Raw genomic sequence first — 20,540 nt, forward strand, 5'->3', positions numbered from 1 at the left:
TTAGGGTGGTTGTGGGATGCTACTTAACATTTTTCAAAGTTGGAAGTGAAACAATTGTGTGAGGTTGTGCAAAGTGCCCTTGCCAGTTGACTCAGAGATCCACAAGGCAGGCGAGGAGTCTGTCTTGGCCACAGCTGGTCCCCAGTGCAACGCTGACATCCTGTCTGTTAGGTGAGGGGACCTCCTGCCCAGGGAATGGTGGGGGTGACCCACAGCAGCCACCTCCTCACTGCACAGACCTCTTGCCTGTAGGGACCTGGGCTGCAGGGCCACTGGATGTTTCCAAGGAAACCTTACCTCATGGTAGGGGTGGTCCTGGGGGTCGGGGGCCCCCGCTCCAGGCTCAGGTGACTGTGGACAGGACTGTGTGCAGGTGGGATGTCTGGGCTCAGGGCTGGGTCGTTTAGAGAGAAGAGGGAGACGGCTCTTTGCACTGCCAGGGAGAGGGAGAGAGAGGAGAGGGGCTGAGTTCTCATGGGTGGGAAGGCAGGGCTCCCATTTCTCCCAGCTGACTGACCATGCCCCCCACCCCACAAACCTCCTGCCCAGACCTCCATGACATTTTCTTTTTTTGTGTGGTGCTGGGGATGGAACCCAGGCCCTTGTACATGCCAGACAAGGGCTCTGCCACTGAACTACGCCTCCAGACCCCGTCTGACATTTTCAATTTCATTTTGATATATCATGAAGGCATTTAGGATGGATTTTTGCCAAAAAACCCAACCAAATAAAATGAGAACACAAGCTATAAGATCCCATCCTGAGGGGGTCAAGCCTCTAGATCCAACTGCCGTTTACACAGCACTGAAGGCACAGATAAGCGAGCTCAAGGACACTGCGGGGCAGTGGCAGGATTCAGAGCTCGCACATTCTTGGTATAAATGCCCTGGTTTTGTTAACAAATAAAGGGTCTGAAAATAGTAGCCCAAAGTGGATGGGGCTGAAGCTGGGTGATGGGTCCACGAGACTCACTACTCCACTTCCTCCCAGGAAGGTTTACAAAATTTCAGCAAAATGAAAAAGTCAAATAGAAGAGGCCCAGTGAAGAGAGGGGACGTCATGGGGCCGCCAGGGAAAGCGAAGTCCCGGCCCCCAGCACTTGACTTGCGCGTTCTTAAACACAACTGTTGGGTTCTCTTTCTGTAACAGCAAGAACTGGTGACAGCTGCAGTGTCCTTAATCACTGGACTGTGAGCCATAGTGGCCATGCAAGGGAACACTCGGGGGCATCAGAAACAAGGTGACTTTGTGCCAGGTATGAAGAGGGTGGACGCTGCCATTTGGGTCTGGAGGTTTCCCAACTCAGCCTCTTCCACTCTCTCTAAAACAGCACAGCAAAGACCGGAGGAGCTTTCCTCAGAGCCACTCCCTGCTGCCACATTGGCTTTCTCCTCTTCCCATCTCAGTTTACCTTCTCCCTGAACCGCCGCAGAACACGCTGCAGGGGTGGCGCTCAGTGGCAGAGCACTCACCTAGCAGGAGGCCTGGGTTCCATGCCCAACACCACAAAACAGAACAATAACAAAACCCGAGCTCTGCAGTGTGCTGGAGCACCTTCCCTCCCACTGCAGGCCCTCCCCTGCTTCCAGGGAGCTGGGATATCCCCCTCCTCTCCTGTCTCTTTCTCTATTTCTGAGCTGCTGAGGGTGAACCCAGGGTGCCCTGCTACTGGGCCACATCCCCAGCCCTTTTCTTTTGAGTCAGGGCCTAACTAAGTTGCCCAAGCTATCCTAGAACTTGAGACCCTCCTGCCTCAGCCTCCCAAGCTGCTGGGATTACAGGCCTGTGCCACCATGCCTGGCTCCTTCCGGGCCTTTCTGCTCTATTCTCATCTCTCTTTCCCAACCTTCTGTGGCTCATTTATTATTATTTATTTTCTTGGTACTGGGGATTGAACCAGGGGCACTTAACCACTGAGCCACATCCCCAGCCCTTTTTCGTATTTTATTTGGAGACCGGGTCTCACTGAGTTGCTTAGGACCTCACTAAGTTGCTGAGAGTCTCTGAATTCACGATCCTCCTGCCTCAGCCTCCCAAGTCACTGGAATTACAGGCATGTGCCACTGTGCCTGGCTCTTATTTTCATTGTTAATTTTTTTATTTTGTTTTTGGTACTGGGGATGGAACCCAAGGCACTTTGCCATTGAGCTTTTCTGATTTTATTTTTATTTCTTAAAATATTTTTTAAGGGCTGGGGTTGTGGCTCAGTGGTAGATTGCTTGCCTAACATGCATGAGGCACTGGGTTCGATCCTCAGCACCACATAAATGTAAAATAAAGATATTGTGTTTACCTAAAACTTAAGAATAAGTGTTTAAAAAAAATTTTTTTTAATTGTTGATGTACCTTTGTTTTTATTTATTTATATGCGGTGCTGAGGATGGAACCCAGTGCTTCACACATTCTAGGCAAGTACTTTGCCACTAAGCCACAACCCCAGCCCATCTTATTTTATTTTGGGACAAGTTCTTGCTAAGTTGCTGAAGCTGGTCTTGAACTTTCAATCCTCCTGCCTCAGTCTTCCGAGTCACTGATTACAGGTTGTGCCACCAGCATGTCCACGCATGCCAAAATTATTAAGAACTTAGAACTGCTGGGCAAACGGGGTGTGCACATTTAAAATTTTTAGTAGAGGGCTGGGGATGTGGCTCCAGCGGTAGCGCGCTCGCCTGGCATGCGTGCGGCCTGGGTTCGATCCTCAGCACCACATACAAACAAAGATGTTGTGTCCGCCAAAAACTAAAAATAAAAAAAATTTTTTTTAGTACATATGGAAGAGTTGACTTCCACGGAGGGGCTGGCAAGCAACTGACATTGTACCCAGGTCACAATGCACGCCTTCACTCACCCTCCCTGGCAGGGTCATCAGACCCCACCTCGGCAGTTTTTCTGATATTGAGGACTAAGTCCAACGGTGCTTTACCCCCGAGCTGCATCCCCATCCCTTTTCATATTTCGAGACAGGGTCTTATTAAGTTGCTGAGGCTGACATTGAACTCATGATCCTCCTGCTTCAGCCTCCCAAATGGCTGGGATTACAGGCCACGAACCACTGTGCCAAACCTATGCCTATTTTTTTTGTGTGTGTGTGTGTGGTGCTGGGATTGAACCCAGGGCCTTATGCATGTGAGGCAAGCACTCGACCAACTGAGCTATATCCCCAGCCCCCTATGCCTATTTTTATTTGGAGGATGTGCAGTCCTGGGTTCAAATCCTGACCCCATGTGTCAGGTGACAAAACACAGTCAACTTTGTGGCAACTCAGCCTCAGTTTCCTCATCTGCACAAGGGAGTCCTAATATATTCCTCAGATGGTGGTGAGTTTGCCAAGTGCTAAGTGCTGGATGGAGTGTGGCCTCCTCTTGGAAGCGCACCAGGTCACTGGAGAGCAGAGATAAAACACTACACAGTGAACAAGTGACGTGGCTTCCCGATTCTGGGACCTGGGCGCAACTGCCTGTGAAGCCACAGGCCCTCAACTGATCCTTCTAGCACAGCGGAGATGAGGCTCCGATCGGGCGGGGTGGAGGCACCTACCTTCGTAGGCCTTGGCTGCGTTTACCAGGCTGGACCATTCGAGACCAGCAGCTGTGTCAGGCAGGGGCATCATCCCAGGGTCCAGGCGCCGCAAGGGCCGGTCCCGTCCATCAGCCAGTGAAAGTTCTGAGGCGGAGATGGCAGCTAGGTGGGGAGAGTTGAGCACAACGTGAGAGGCAAATGAATACTTTCCACTGCTTATCAGAAGACCCTGTGAGGGAAACCTCCAGTGGGTGAGGTGCAACTTTTAACAGGATGGTGGGGACGCCTTGCTTAGAAGGTGACCTTTGAGCAGATCTGGGGAAGAGCATTTAGGGCAGGTGCAGTAGCCAGGGCAAAATCCCCGGGGCAGGAACATGCTGCAGGTTTAAGGAACACTGAGGAGGTCCAGCTGGGACAGGGCGAACGGGGAGAGCTGTGGCAGGTTAAGTCAGAGGTGACAGGGCTGTGGGGCCCTGTGAGTCCTGACCAAGCTGTTACCCTGTTATCTGGAGTGCCACCCTGTCGTGGCAGGCTGGGAGGCTCCCTCTGGCTGGAGGGAGGGCAGTAGACAGACTGTGTGTGTGTGTGTGGGGGGGGGGCAGGAGGAGGGGGCGGGGAGACAGACGGACGGAGGCTGCTGTGGGATTCGGAAGGAACCAGGGGTGGGACCGGGCAGGCCATGGGTGGTGGGTGGGCAAGTGAAAAGGTTCTGGATCCATTCTGCAGGTGAAGCCCCCAAAGTCTGAAGAGTGGACATGGGTGTGAGACAAGAGAAAGGTCTAGGACGTCATCAGGTTCTGCTGGGTCTGGGCACAGCCGGTGGATTGGTTTTAAGTGGGGAAGGCTGGGTGGAGGCATCAGGCACAGGTACATCAAGAGATCCGCAAGGCAGCAGTGGGAGGGGGGCCCGCCAGAGGAGCCTAGAGTTAGGGAGAGTGTCGGGGTGCAGAAATTTGGGGTACCAGTTTATAGACAGTGTTGAGATGTGGCAGGGTCACTGTGGGGAGACCTGGTGGGTTGGATTTGACACAACGGGCAGAGGAAGGGGCTGTGAGGCCTCAAGGTGCTGGGAATGGCAGGCGGGGGAAGCATCATGCCAGCAGCAGCTCGAGTCCTGTGTGCCAGGCTGAGGTCCTGGGCCTGACTCTGGAGCCCTTAAAGGGAAGGGACAGAGGAGGATAATGAGGCAGAGAGGGGTCAGGGGCCTGACCAGGCCTGCGCCATGCCCCCAGCACACTTCTGTGTGGGATAAGCTGGGGTCGGGGGGTCATCTCACAGCCTTGCCGTGGTGGGGGAGGGGAGGGTGGCATTATGACCTCCACGTATGGAGCAGGAAAACCAAGGCTGGAATTTGGGATCTGAAGTGGTGGTGGGGACTAGTCCTGCTCTGAGCCAGACCCCATGGGCCTAGAAGGTTTGGAAAGCCCAGGCTCCTAGTGTTTTAACCCTTGTTCTCTAGTCTAAAGGGGCAAACCTGTCTCATGATGCTCATTTTAGCGGGGAGGTGGGATGGAAAAAGCTGACCAATAAGGACTAAGTTGTTGTAAGCAGCAAGAAACTCTGGTGAGGTACTGCACACCAGGGTGACTGTATCACAATTATGTACTATGTACCCCCAAAAGCTAGAAGAAAGGATACTAAATGCTTTTACCACGGAGAAATGATAGGTGGTAGAGCAGACTCATGTATACTAAAACATCACATGGCACCCCAGTATTATGTACAAGCCTTATGTCTTTATGTATCAGTTGAGAAATAAAGCTCAGTGGTACACTTTTGCCTACTATGACCACGGTCCTGGGCTTGATCCCTAGAATCAGATACCCAAAATAATTAAAATTAAAAATTAAAAACACTAACAAGTTGGTGGATATACCAGTGACTCTGGAGGCTGAGGTAGGATCAAAAATTGGAGGCCAGGGCTGGAGTTATGGCTCAGTGACAGAGCACTCGCCTGGCATGCGTCAGACACTGGGTTCGATCCTCAGCACCACATAAAAATAAAATAAGGATATTGTGTCCACCTATAAATATATATTATATATATATATATAAATTCCATTAAAAACAACTGGAGGTCAGCTGGGCGCGGTGGTGCACACCTGTAATCCTAACAGCTTGGAAGGCTGAGGCAGGAGGATCGAGTTCAAAGCCAGCCTCAGCAATTTAGGGAGGCCCTAAGCATCCCAGTGAGACCCTGTCTCTAAATAAAGTTCAAAACAAGGCTGGGGATGTGGCTCAGTGGTTAAGTGCCCCTGAGTTCAAACCCTGCTACCACCTCACCCGCCACAAAAAAAATGGAGGCCAGCCTGGATAATTTAATGGGCTCATATCTCAAAAAATGAAAAGGGCCGGGGATGTAGCTCAGTAGTAGAGTATTCCTGGGTTCAATCCCCAGTGCCTCAAACACAACACAACACAACAATAAAAACAAAATCCCCCAAACCCCCTATCAACAAAAATAAGCAGCCAGTAGATTTTCAGTACTCATGACACATTTAGATGTTATGCTGGGTTTGCTATACGCTAATAACTCTATCTTCATCTTTTCAGTGGTGAGGGTCAAACTCAGGGCTTCACACCCTAGATAACACTACCGCTAAACTTCATTCCCAGTGCTTCTGAGACAGTCTTGCTAAATTGCCCAGGCAGGCCTCCTGCCTCGGCCTCCAGAGTTGCTGGGATTGATTACAGGCGAGGCAAGCGCTCCACCTCTGAGCTTTACCCTCAGTCCTCTGGTGAGATTGTGCATCTCTAACCCTAACCCTAACCCTGAGTTCAATCCCAGGAACCACCCCATAAAAACCAAAGGGATTGAACCCAGGAGTGCTTAACCACTGAGCCACATCCCAGCCCTTTCTTCTTTCTATATTTTTAAAAATATTTTTTAAAACTGTCAATGGACTTTTGTTTATTAATTTATTTGTGGTGCTGAAAATCGAACCCAGTGCCTCACACATGCTAGGCAAGGGCTCTAACACTGAGCCACGATCCTTTCTAACACAAGCCCTCTCCTTTCTATTTTTTTTTTTTTTATATTTTATTTCTTAGTTTTTGGCGGACACAACATCTTTGTATGTGGTGCTGAGGATTGAACCCGGGCCGCACACATGCCAGACGGGAGCGCTACCGCTTGAGCCACATCCCCAGCCCCTCTCCTTTCTATTTTGAGACAGGGTGTCGCTAAGTTGCTGAGGCTGGCTTTGAACTTGCAATCCTCCTGCCTCAGCCTCCAGAGTAGCTAGGATTACAGATGTGCACCACCACGCCTGGCTCCTCTGGTGATATTTTACAGTCAAAGAAACTGAGGCACAGAGAAGTCCCACTGGAGGGGCTGGGGAGAGAGCTCACTTGGTACAGTGCTTGCCTCGTATGCATAGGCCCTGGGTTTGATCCCCAGCACCACCAAAAAAAGAAAAAGAAGTCCCATTGGTGGTAGAGGCCTGGGACACGAGCTCAGGCCCCATTTTGTGGCCTGATGGAGGTGGTGTGCATACCGTCCTGCTCCTGGGGATACTAAAGACAAATAAAGGTGTGGAAAAGTTCCACCCCTGCACCTTCCCCACTATGGCAAATTTGGGGGAGTCCTATCAGTTAATAAATGTTCACCAAACTGCCTGGTACCAGAACTGGGAGCTGCAGGGTGGAGCTGGGGGCAGCTGCTGCAATCCCTGCCCTCAGGCCTGTACCCAGAGGGGCTGAGACCCTGTCTGGTCTCAGGAGAATCCCAGGAAACTCCCTGATGCTTGGAGAGCACCCCCTGCTCTTGGGGTGACACCCAGTGCCCAACTATCAGGCACCTCTGAAATTCACAGGCAACCCAGTCCCCTCCCTCAGGTAACTGACCCAGACAACCTCCAGGCGACCAGGAGGGTGCCCAGGCTTACATTTCTTCTCTGGGAATCCGTTGCCAGCGGCAGGGTTGGCGCTGGGGCCGCCGCCGGGCGGGAGTGGGTGCTGGTGCTGGCGGCGGGCGGGCAGCGTGCTGGAGGGGAAGGCGCAGGTGCTGGTGAAGAGCACGTCACTGGGCAGGCCTGGCTCCAGGCTGGCAGGTGTGGCAAAGCTGGGCTCCCGGCGCCCACTGCACAGGCTCTCGTCTGACAGTGTCCGCTGCAGGCTCTTCTGGGGGGACTGCTGCCAGGACAGGGGGGAACATGGGGACAGTGTCATAGGGGGCCCCAGTCAGTCCTCAAGGGCTCCCTTCCCTGACCCGCAGCCCATGGCCTCTGGCCGGCTGACCAGCTCCAGACAAGTGAGGCTGAGGCCGGGCAGGGGAGGGGAGAGAGTGAGCCACACAGGCCCGCGAGAGCCAGGCTGGGACTCCAGCAGGCACCAGTGTCCTCTTCCTCCATGCTCTGGGCTGGTGGGACACAACCCGGGGAGCCTGGGGGCCATCTTGGTCCCCTCAGAATGTGCCTGCCTGACAGTGAGGCTACCTAGGGCAGGCAAGGACGAGATGACAATGGAGCCACCATGTGTCTGCTCTTCTGGCCTTGCCCTGTCCTTGGGGAATGAGAGCGCGCCGGAGTTTCCCCTGGGACCACTGCTCTACTCCCGGACCCGAGCTCTGGGCGGGGGGCAGCTGCTTCACCCTGGGCTCTGGGAGAAGGATGTGAGCCAGGCCTTCCTGGTGCCCTCCTGAGATGGCTTAAACCCCGGTTCTGTTCCTAATCAAAACAGGGCCCTCACTCACACACCCCGACAGGGCCGCAGATGCGCTCCCTCCTCCCTGCCCTGCCCCAGGCCACCTGGCCACGCACCCCTGTGTCCCTCTCCTGCTCTGGCCCCAGGTTGTCCATGATGATGAGTTTCTTCAGGTCGTCCTCAATGGTGGACTTGTAGTTCTTCCGAGGGGACCGGAGGTCTCGCAGGGATGCTCTTAACCGTGGCTGCCCAAAGACGTTCTTTGTGTTGGTGTCCACCTGCCTGCAAGCAGAGCGCCGGGGTCAGGGGCCGCGAGCTCCTTCCAAAGCTGTGGGGACTCACAGCCAACTGCCTCTGGTGAACGGCCACACCTACTCCACGTGGCCAAGGTGCACAGCAGAGCCCTCCGCCACTCTGTACCCTTATCATCCAGGCACTTCTTGGGAACACCTCTGGCTGAGCCTGTTCCAGGGACTAGGGAACAGCCGCGATATGGAGCCCACGTCTAGGAAGGGCGACCAACACTGATCAAACGAACAGAGAGACCCCGTGGGTGAGCTAGAGAGATTTTTTTTTTTTTTTGCAGTACTGGGTGTATTGAACCCAGGGTGCTCCACCCCTGAGCTATAGGTCTTACTAAATTGCTGAGGTTGGTCTTGAACTTGGAATCCTCCTGCCTCAGCCTCCTGAGATGCTGGGATTATGGTCGTGCACCACCGCACCTGGCTGAGGGAAATGTTTTGAAGAAAAACAAAGCCAGGTACCGGGGTAGGAGCTGGGGAGGGCTGTTGTCAAGGGTGACACCTGGGGGCCGGGGACTGGAAGGAAGGAATCCCATGGGAGGTGGAGGAAAGAGCCAGAGATGGGGCCATGAGGGGTGACGAGCTTGGTGAACTGCAGGAATGGGGGACAAGGGGGCAAGAGGTGGGAGGTGAGGTCTCAGGGAGCAGGGGCAGACGTGTGGGACTTGAGTGACACAGGGACTTGGGACTACATCTGAGGAGCCCTGCAGGTTCTGAGCTGAAGAGTGTTAGGTCCCAATTTGCAAGTACTGGGGACATGAGGCTGCCCTTGTGACAGCTGACATGGACTCAAGAGGTCCCTAACCTCTGAGATGCTCAGCCCTGTGTTCATGCTGTGGCCGGGGCTCCACCACTGTCCCCTGTGGGCTCCAGGCTGACAAGGCCACCCCCTGTCCTCCACTCAGCGGCCCCTAGGGCCGGACCTCTTGCATTTAGACTGTGACCTAGCTTCTGGGCTCAAGTCTGAGCTTCTTGGTAAAAATATTCAAGCTTCCTGGTGAAATGGGGACCTGACCTAAGGCCCGGCCACCCCTAAGAGAAAAAATGACAGTGACCAGGTACATCATCCTCACCAGATACCACACAGGGAGCCCCTCTTCTGATCATTCCCATTTTACAGATGGGAACTGAGGCAGGAGGTGGGAGCCTGTAACCCTGGCCGTGCCTTCTACCACGGTCCCCTTTCCCTTTCTTACAGCAGCTGTTGTGACCTGTAGCTGTCTTTGTCTCTGGTCTGTCAGCCGAGCAGAAAGAGAGCAGCAGCATAGCAAGGCCCGGCTCCCTGGACACATATGCGAATCCCCCAAGCTGCCCTACTCAGATCCCACCTCATGAATGAAGAGATTAAGGCACAGAGGAGTTAAGCCACTTGTCCAAAGTCACACAGTTTGTGGAGGGAGGAGTCAGGATTCAAATTAAGGCAATGGGTTGATGAGTCTACAGTTGCCACCACCAAGCTTGACTGCCATTTTTTTTTTTTATATTGTGGTTTTTGATTAACAAGTTTTATGCCTTCAAAAGATAAGAAACAAATGCATGTACTCTTTGAGAACATTTCTGATCAGATGACTGTAACTATGGAAATTCCAGAAACATCTACAGAGATAATATCAACTTAGAATTTATATGGGCATAGTGAACATCATAAGAGTATCCTAAACAAGCCAGCTGTGTGAGCTGTCCTAACATGACCCAGACTCTCTAGAAACCTCACTGACAGACCCCTGCGTCGTCTTAGAATTTCTTGCCCTCTCATGCTCCCCACTTACTCTGGCAACTGTCCTGCCAAAGAGCCTAGGGTAGCCGGTATTTCTAAGTCTTTGGAGCCTATCATCATGATGCTGGCATTATGTCCCCTGGGTGGGAGGACAGTCAGTGGCCATGCATGTAACTGTAGGACAGAGACAGTGATGATGGGACACCGGGAAGGTGCCGTGCTGCCCCACTGTTTCCCTTCCAGGTGAAAACCACCTTTTTCTCTGGTGTCTTCTGATGGCAGGGATAGAAAACAAAAGCATCGGTGAGCACTGTGACCTTCTAGGTAGCAGAGCTGAATTGGTTTGCTCCAAAAAGAAACCCCACCCGGAACAGCATCATCGAGTAAAGCTTAAAATGATAATCAAGGGTACTGAGGACCCTGTTATTCTTCCAAACCCAGCCACCTTGACCGCCATGTTTACATCACACGTGGGATGAAAACCTGTACAGTGCATGGACCATGATCACGTTTGATTAAAAATATGCCTCTGGGGCCGGGATGCGGCTCAGTGGTAGAGCACTCGCCTCGCATGTGCGAGACCCTGGGTTCGATCATCAGAACCACCATAAAAATAAGTAAGTGAAATAAAGGTATTGTGTCCAACTACAACCAAAAAATAAATGTTCAAAAAAAAAAAAAAAGATGTGCTTTTATGTGCAAAAATTTTTTTTCTGGAAGAAATGAACCATGATTACCTCCAGGAAGTAGGAGGTAGGAAAGTGGGACTTTTACACCCTTTGAACTGTGAATTTATTTCACCATACTAATGATGATGATGATAACAAAAATAATAACAATTAGTTTTAAAAAGGCTGATACCTGACCTTCATCGTTTTGTAATACAAGAAAGAGCCTCTGAGCCTACAGAAGAAATAAGATGTCTTGGGCTCCCGAGGGTTTTGAAGTCTGCATTTTCTTTCTCTTTCTCAGTTGCCAGCCTTGGGATTTTAACAAAGGGAAGAAGAGAAGGTGCCAAGTTTTCTTTTTTTATCAGGTCACATCCCTCCCCAGCCTAGAGCTCAGGTGGGGGCAATGCTGGCTCCACCCAGATTAGGCAAGTGTATTCTCCAGGCAGATGAGAAGCTTTAGGTCTGGAGGACAGAGAGACAGACACAGAGACAGAAAGAGAGGCACACACCCCTTCACCATGGAAGATGAAAGGGGCCTCCTTTTCCCCCACCTTGGATTTTGGCATTTTCCAGAATCTTCCCTCAGCACAGGCCCCTACTTTGGAGAGGTAGTAGATCTGGCCTCAGTGGTAGAGTCCTGGTAAGCCCCGGATTCAATCCTCAGCACCAACCCCCCCCACACACTCTCCTTCCCTGTTCTATTTCATTTATGTTCATTTCCTAAAATCACCTTCCCAGACTCCAGGAACTCTAGTATTCTCAACAAGGCATTCCTAGTTCTTAGGAGGAAGGCTGGCTCACTAGGAGACATCATGCTAGAACCTTCTCCTGTGACCCTCCATCTGCACCATCCCACCTATGGCAACCTGTGTTCTGATGCTCCTGGGGGGCTGCTGAGAACATGCCTACAGGGGAGAAGCATGGCAAATCCAGCTCAGTTGATCCCCCCACCCCTCCGCAGTGCTAGGGCTTGAACTCAGGGCCTTGTGCACGCCAGGCAAGTGCTCCACCAACAGAGCTGTGGCCCAGCCCTTAGTTGACCACTTTTGTTTTTTTTTTTTTTTTGGTATCGGGGATTGAACTTAGGGGTCACTCAACCACTGAGCCACATCCCCAGCCCTATGTTGTACAGGGTCTCTCTCAGTTGCTTAGCGCCTCTCTTTTTGCTGAGGCTGGCTTTGAACTTGTGATCCTCCTGCCTGAGCCTCTCAAGGTGCTGGTATTGCTTTTCTTATCCTCTTCTTTCTGAAGAATCTTCAGATTTTTTTTTTTCCTTTGGTATTAGATATTGAATCCAGGGACACTTTACCACTGAGCCACATTTCCAATGCTCTCCCTTCTCCGCCTTCTTTTTGGAAATAGGGTCTCTCTAAGTTACTGTGGCTGGCCTCAAACTTGCGATCCTCCTGCCTCCGCCTCCTGAGTTGCTGAGATAACAGGTATGCACCATTGTGCCTGGCTATTTTCTTTCTTTCTTTTTTTTTTGGTGCTGGGTGTTGAACTCAGGGCCTCCTGCATGCTAAGCATCAAAAAAGCCAAACCAGGGCTGGGGATGTGGCTCAAGCAGTAGCGCTCGCCTGGCATGCGTGCAGCCCGGGTTCGATCCTCAGCACCACATACAAACAAAGATGTTGTGTCCGCAGATAACTAAAAAATAAATAAAAAATTCTCTCTCTCTCTCTTTAAAAAAAAAATAAAAAAACAAACAAAAAAAAAAACCAAAAAAGCCGAACCAAACTAAACTAGGCCAACACATCCCTAATCTTGTTTTTTCTCTAGATCTCTGGTCTCCATAACTGTCAAATCCTAATGACCTCTGGGGATAAAATGGGCTGCTCTCTGACTGCTGACAAGGGCAAGGCCACCTTCTATGCCCTAATTTGGACCAGTGCCAAGAAATGTAAAGAGAAAAGAGCAAGGGAGGAAGGCAGAAGACAGGTGGCCATGCTGATGTCAATGGGTGCAAGGGAAGAGCATGTGTCACCTGTGCCGGGTCTTCTCAGGCACCTGTCCTTCCAGAGGCACAAGAAATGAAACAACACTGCTTCTAGGAGGGAGCTATGGGACCGGGTTGGGGGAGAGGCTTATTTTTCAACACAAATCTTTTTGTGCATTTTTTTTTTTTACCCCGGTTCCCCTTTCAAAGCATAAATGAAGAGAACGTCTCCAAGATCCTTTCTAATGGAACCGGACAGAGTACCTCTGACTCACCCATGCTGTCTAAATGTGCACTCTGCCACGGCGCGGGACGCTCCCGGGTAGAAAAGGAAGGAAGGAAGGCTGCAGTCAGGACAGGCAGCAGCAGCTCCTCCTCCCACAGTTGGCCCAGGAGCCGAAGGCAACCAGTGGCCAGACGTGGCTGGGCTGGTCCCAGAGGACTGGAGTTCTGGCCTCCAACTGGGGTGGCTCCCTCGGGCCCTGGTTAATTAAGCTAATTAGCACTGCCCGCTGTCAGCCCGGCTGAGCTGGGGGTTCTGCCAACGTGGTTGGCAAGGAGACTCGCCGGGCTGTGCCCCAGGCAGCGGGCTGACTGTCCTGGAAGGGCGGCTCGGAGAGGCCAGAGAGCAGAGGCGGGGACAGCCCTGCTGGGTGCTGGGCCTGGGCTTGTGGAACCAGGCCTTCTCTGGTCTCTCCTGAGCCGGAGCCAAGGGCCTCTGGACCTGCGTGCCAGGGGGGAGCACCGGCACCAGCGCCTGCCAGCCCCGGGCACCCTCGCACCACTCCTGGGACGTAGGCGCGCCTTTCTTCCTTTTGCGGCCTGGGAAACCGAGGACACTCAGAACCTACGTCCACCTGCTGCCCTGCGTTACCCCAGGCTGTGCTCGTGGTGAAAGCTGCATTCCACACACAGCACCCAGCGCTCTGGGTCCTCAGCTGGGGTGGCCGGATGCTTCATAGGGACCGTGGGAATTCCTTATAGCAGCCGTGGGACAGGACTGAGGACCACCTGTGTGTTCCAGGTGAGGGACTGACCCTCCAGGAGCTTCCATCATGGTGACATGGAGCCAAGACACCATTCTCTGACCTGTAGGGTTGTGCGCTCAGGTGGGGCCGTGATACCACACCCACCTGGGGAGCGCCATCTCTCCCAGGCCCCAACTCCCTCACCTCATGCCCCCAATGGCCCCACGTGAAGGGGTCGCCTCTGGACGAGGTTGCTTGGGGTCCTCCCGGTCAGCACCCTGCCCTAAGGTAGGCCCTGAGGTAATGGCAGAAGCTCTTTCAAGGCCCATCTCCTCCTTGGTTTCTGGAGATGACCGCTCACGTGCGGCCGCCCATCAGCTCAGCACTGTGCAGCGGCCCATGGTGGCTGTGCCAGGCCGAGAGGCTCTGGTGCCAAAGAGCCAGCTGCCTGCAGGGGCAGCTCCAGCCCCGCAGTCCTCCGGAGCAGCCATCCCAGGTGGAGGGCTACTGGCCACCTGTCCTCTTCTCTCCCAGCACCTCCTACTTGCCAGCAAGCCCTGTCTGCTGCAGTTCCAGATCATCCGTCCCGAGCCTGCCCTCCTCGCCTTGGTGGCTCTTGCCCTGCTCCCGTCCCCACGTCCCAGTGGACCCTGACAGTGCTCCTCCGGGATGTTCCCCACATGCAGCCACAGGGACCTATTAGCAGTTCAGAACATCTCCTAGCCGTGCCACACCCTCCACAGGCCCGTGTCAGTGAGAGCAGATGCCACAGGACTTGCCACCATCTGCTCTACTGCTACCCTGACCTCATGTCCCACACCCTCCCCTTGCTCACGGGGTTCCGGCTACTGGACCCTCCTCCCAAGGCCACACCTTGGGGTCTTGACTGTTGCCTCCTTCTCCTACCAAAGCTCTTCATGCAGATGCCATCAGAGCCGAGCCCCTGCTGACCCACTGCGTGCCCTCCGCCCCTCACCCAGACCTGAGCATCAGTTCCCGACAGTGGGGACCTCGGCCAGGTTCCCTGCCATATCCCCAGTGTGTGGACTTGGCTTCTCAGCGAGTAAGTGTCACTCTCTTTTCGACCAGAGCGACCCACCTGGCCTCACTGCCCACCCAGGCACTTACTTCTTGGGGTCGGTGAAGGTGAGAGGCCGTGGCGGGGGCTCGTCCGTCCTCTTCCACCCTGTTGGGTGCTTATTGCGCACAGGCTGCTTGGAGAAGAAGGACTTGGGGACAGAGGTGGAGAGCTGGAAGGGGCTGGCCTGGGCCAGCTGGGAGGGCCGAGGAGTCTCTGCGCTGGCAGTTTTGTAAACCTGAGCAGGGAAGCCAGCCCGTGAGCCCATGTCACTGCAAAGAAAGAATGAAGGGAAGAAGTTCACGGACCCTAGACATGTCACCATGGGCTGTACTGCTGCAGGATGTTCCACGACACGGAAGCCTAGAGAAAAGGGGGTCCCTGCAGAGACCCGTCCCACTCCAGCAATACGGGAACCTAAAAAGGCACCCCGGTCCCTGCTGTGGGAGCTACGCAGTTGAAGGCGGAGATCCATCTGCCCACCTGTCTCTAGGTGACCATGGTTCACAGGCTGCTCTATTTCCTTCCTTTTCATCTGGGCATTAAAAACAGAGAAAGCGGCTTTAACTGGGGGGAGGGGAGGTGGGAAGATTTTGCTTTTTCATTATTGGGATCATACCGATTATTCTATAACTTGTCATATTTTTTTCCAGGTGATGAGGACCAAATCCAGGATCTTGTACATGCTATGTATAATTTTTAAAGAATATATTTTGCGGGGCTGAGGATGTGGCTCAAGCGGTAGTGCGCTCATCTGGCATGTGTGAGGTGCTGGGTTCGATCTTCAGCACCACATAAAAATAAAATAAAGATGTTGTGTCCCCCAAAAACTAAAAAATAAATATTAAAAAAATTCTCTCTTAAAAAAAAAGAATATATTTTGCTATGTATGCTTTTATGAAGCACTTAGTACATGTCAGATACTATAGTTAGCTAGTCTAAGACTACAGCTCCCTAAGCTAAATATTAGATTTTTGTTGAATTAATGTTACAACAACCTACTGATATCAACTGGACCTAAACTTTAGGGACACAAATGCTGCAGGAAATCAACTTTAATTTTTTTTTTGGGGTGGTACGGGGAATTCAACCTAGGACCACACACGCGCTAGCCAAGCACTCTAATACTGAGCTACATCCGCAGCCCTTTTTTAAAAAATGTTGAGTTAGGGTTGCACTAAGTTTCTCAGCCTAGCCTCAAACATGCAATCCTCTTTCTTGTCTCAGCCTCCCAAGCAGTTGCAATTACAGGTGCACACCATTGTGCCTGGTCAATTAAAGAAAAAATTTTAATGAAATTCCATTCGAAATAAGAGATATTTAATGACAAAATAGAAGATATCTTTGAAATATAAGCTAGTAAATCCTTTCTGAAGGTCGATTTAGTGGATGGGACTTTTGACTGTGGCCAGAGGAGGAGACTGGCAAATCCTCTTCCCAAAGAGGCCCAAACTGTGGGCTGGGGATGTGGCTCAAGTGGTAGTGCGCTCGCCTGGCATGCGTGCTGCCTGGGTTCGATTCTCAGCACCACATACAAACAAAGATGTTGTGTCCGCCGATAACTAAAAAATAAATATTAAAATTCTCTCTCTCTCTTGCTCTCTCTCTCTCTCCCTCTCTCACTCTCTCTTTAAAAAAAAAAAAAAAAAGAGGCCCAAACTAACAAACCAAAAACCCTTTCAAGCACTCCGAAAAATGACCAAAGGCATACAATAATCTGGAAAGCACTAAGCTTGACAAACTGCTGAAGTGGGTAGGAACCTAGGGAATCTGTGGCTCCAAGGAGACATTAAGAGTATATAACAAAAAGCCAGGCACAGTGGCGCACTGTACACCTATAATCTCAGCAGCTCGGGAGGCTGAGGCAGGAGGATAGAGAGTTCAAAGCTAATCTTAGCAACGGCGAATCGCTAAGCAACTCAGTGAGACCCTGTCTCTAAATAAAATACAAAATAGGGATGGGGATGGGACTCAGTGGTTGAGTGCCCCTGAGTTCAATCCCTGATACCAAAAAGAGAGCATATAATAAAGAGTTTCAAAAGGAGATGAGAGAAAGGGGCAGAAGAAATATCTGAAGAAATAATGACTGAAAACTTCCTAAATCTGATTTTAAAAAGTCATTAATCTAAACATTTAAAAAGCTCAACAAACCACAAGTATAATAAATAAAGAGACCTACATCTTAAAAAACACCTGAAAGTAAAATACTAAGATAAAAGTATCCAGAGAAAAGACTCATTGCTTACAGAGAAACACTGATAAAACTAACTGCTGACTTTTCATGTGAAACAATGGAATAAAATGTCGTTTTCAAAGCACTGAAAGAATTCTATAACCCAGAATTCTATATCCAGAAAAACTACCCTTGAAAAAAGTAAAGGCAATCTAAAGATGTTCCCATTTAACAAAGAGAAAGAGAAAAAATGTGTGTTGTCAGCACATCTGCTTAATAAGAAACAATACAGGAAGTCCTCACACTAAAAGAAATTAATCCAGATAATTAACATGCAGTTTTTTAAATTAAAAAAAATTTTTTTAGTTATAGGTGGACACAATATCTTTATTTTATATTTATGTGGTGCTGAGGATCAAATCCAGTGTCTTACGCAAGATAGGTGAACACTCTACCACTGAGCCACAATCCCAGCACAACATGCAGTTTTTTAAAAAAAATATTTATTTTCAGTTGTAGTTGGACACAATACCTTTATTTATTTATTTTTATATGGCGCTGAGGATGGAACCCAGGGCCTTGCACTTGCTAGGTGAGCACTCTACTGCTAAACCACAACCTCAGCCTTTAACATGCAGTTTTTTAAAAATGACTATAGATTTATGCTTTCACATTTCTTCTCTCACCTTTACTTAAAGACAAAGGCAATAATTAACTCTGTTGTTGGGTTTATATCATATATGTGATAAAACTGCACAAAGAAGGGGAAGGAGTAGGGCTATACTAGAGAAAAATTTTCACGTATTACTGGAATGAAGTTAGTATTAACCTGAATCACACTGATAGATGCATACTGTAATAACAACAACAACAAAAAACAGGTACATAAGAGTGAACTTCCAATGACACACTAAATTAAATTTACACAGTCTAAAGCAATAAAGGAAAAACAGAAGCAAGAAAGATAGTAAACATAAAGAAAACAAGTAGCAAAGTATCAAGTATAAAACTATTATCAATAATTACATTAAGCCAGGTGCAGTGCTCATACCTGTAATCCCAGTGACTCAGGAGGTTGAGGCAGGAGGATTGTAAATTCAAGGCCAGCCTCAGCAATTTAGAAAGGTTCTAAGTAATTTAGCAAGACACTATCTCAAAATAAAAAAAATAAAAGGGCTGGGGATATATAAAGCACACCAGTACCCAAAACAGTTAAATTAATTAATTAATGTAAATGGTTTAGTGGGGTGCAGTGGCACATGCCTATAATAGTGACTCAGGCATCCCCAGGTTCAATCCTCCAGTATACAAAACCAAAAAACAGTTTAGCCAGACACGATTATGAATGGCTGTAATGCCAGCTTACCTGGAAGGCTGAGGCAGAAGGATTGTAAGTTTGAGGTCAGTATGGGCAATTTAGTGAGAGCTTGTCTCAATAAAATAATACTAATAAAAAGGGCTGGGAGATACAGCTCACCTGAGCTTGCTTACCTAGCTTGGCCAAGGCCCTGGGTTCAATCCCTAATACCACGAAAAGGGAAGAAAAGAAGAAAAAAGGGAATGGTCTAAATACTCTATTCAGAAGGCAGAGACTTGTAGGCTGGATTTAAAAAGCAACATGTGCTTTCTACGATTCAGCAATGTCTATTAATGGACAAAGGTTGCACACTGTGAGGAGATATCCAGGAAGCCCCGAAGCACATCCCCATGAGCATGGACCTCATAACACTATGGAGGTGCAGGGAGGCTTCCCCAAGGAGGCGAGGGCTTCGGAGCTCAGAAGCAACCCAAGGGCGTCAGCCTAGTGTTTGGCCCCCCACAAACCACACCACCGAAAAGTTGCACAATACTCATTTGTACACACGGGGATGCTCATAGAAGTGCTGTTATGATAAAGAAGAACTGGGAAAAAACCAAAATGATAAGAAAAGGTGGAAATGGTCTGAATGATTGAGATAGAACCAGGGGCAGTTTACTACTAAGCTACATCCCCAGCCCTTTTTATGCCCAGCCAGACAAAAATCTACATATACTTGTGTATACACACATATACTTGTGTTTATATATAATATGTATGTATATATATGAAATATGGTTATGATTTTTTTCTTTTATAGGAAGGAAATTAGCAGTGCTTCTCCAACTCTAGGTCCTGAAATAGACTTAGTGGGTCTTAATTTGTTTTTTTGGTGGTACTGGGGTTTGAACCCAGGAGATTTTTACTCCTGAGTCACATCTCCAGTCCTTTTAATTTTATCTTAAGACAGAGTCTTGCTAAGTTGTCCAGGCTGGCCTCAAACTTGGGCTCCTCCTGCCTCAGCTTCCTGAATGGCTTAGATGATACGAGTGTGACATTGTTCCTGGTAGGTCTTAATAGTTCTATTCTTTTATTTTATTTTTTAGCTTCTGGGGATAGAACCCAGAGCCTCATACACGTTAGGCAAGTACTTTACACTGAGCTACACATACCCGGTGCAAGTCTTAGCAGTTCTGAGCAGGGGGAAAAAAAAAGAAATAGACTAAAAAATATGTCAGTGTGATCACATAAGTTAAGTATTTAGTGAAAATTCCAGATGTCTGTGTTGGGTTATAATGTAAAATGTTTTTCTACTTTGGGTAATGGTCAAAATGTTTCAAAGAACTGGGTTGGTACAGGTTTAGAGAAAAATCTCTGGAGGAGTATACACCATCTGATTACGTCTGAAGGGAATGACACTGGGGAGGTGTCAAGGACACAAGTCAGGTTAAACCATATAAACTTGGCACAGGGCAAACAGGAAGTGGCCACCTGACACCTCAGTCTAGGTGTGGCTCAGTGGTAGAGCACCTGCCTAGCATGCATAGGCCCTGGGTTCCACAACCTTGGAAAAATCAAAACAAAACAAGACAGGGAAAGAACTTGGGTCCTGGAGTCAATAAATGACCCAACCTTGGGGCCTTCTCTAACCTTGAGTTCTGGGAGGTGATACATTTGCCTCAGGAGAGAGAATTGGGGAAAGGGAAAATATTGATTACAGCAGACAAAGTTTCAGATTGGGGGAGTCAACTTTAGTGATCTATTGCACTGCACAGTGACCATGTATAATGTATATTTCAGAGCAATGGCAAAAAATGGCCCAGTATTGGTGCCAAAATAGACATGTAGACTAATGGTACAAAATAGAAGGCACAGAGACAAACCCACATAAATACAGTTACCTCATATTAGACAGAGGTGCCAAAAACATACATTGGAGAAAATATAGCCTATTCAACAAATGGTGCTGGGAAAACTGGAAATCCATATGTAGCAAAATGAAATTAAACCTCTCTCTCACCCTGCACAAAAATCAACTCAAAGTGGATCACAGACTTAGACACTAGAACAGAGACCCTGTGCCTAATAGAAGAAAAAGTAGGCCCAAATCTTCAGCATGTCAGCTTAGGACCCAACTTCCTGAACAACAGGATGGATTCAAACCATCATCTCTAGCAATTAGAGAAATGCAAATCAAAACTACTTCATCTCACTCCAGTTAGAATGGCAATTATC

The 20,540-nt window shown here is 49.6% G+C and overlaps 1 protein-coding gene across 4 annotated transcripts in view; it reads right to left on the reverse strand.

Annotated features, from left to right (window-relative positions):
* Nucleotides 1-20,540, reverse strand: part of SIPA1L3 (signal induced proliferation associated 1 like 3) — a 230,533-nt gene that overhangs the window by 5,311 nt on the left and 204,682 nt on the right. For 2 of the 4 annotated variants that reach the window (XM_081273202.1, XM_081273203.1), the window contains 5 exons: nucleotides 14,886-15,107; nucleotides 8,280-8,445; nucleotides 7,407-7,653; nucleotides 3,538-3,681; nucleotides 298-433 (listed from right to left, as the gene is read on the reverse strand). In XM_081273202.1, the coding sequence (XP_081129328.1) occupies nucleotides 298-433; nucleotides 3,538-3,681; nucleotides 7,407-7,653; nucleotides 8,280-8,445; nucleotides 14,886-15,107 (915 nt within the window). The remainder of the gene's footprint in view (nucleotides 1-297; nucleotides 434-3,537; nucleotides 3,682-7,406; nucleotides 7,654-8,279; nucleotides 8,446-14,885; nucleotides 15,108-20,540) is intronic. The other 2 variants (XM_081273204.1, XM_081273205.1) reach the window with 2 other exon arrangements.

This window comes from Spermophilus citellus (assembly GCF_964194105.1).
Source record: "Spermophilus citellus genome assembly, chromosome: 18".
NCBI lineage: Eukaryota > Metazoa > Chordata > Mammalia > Rodentia > Sciuridae > Spermophilus > Spermophilus citellus.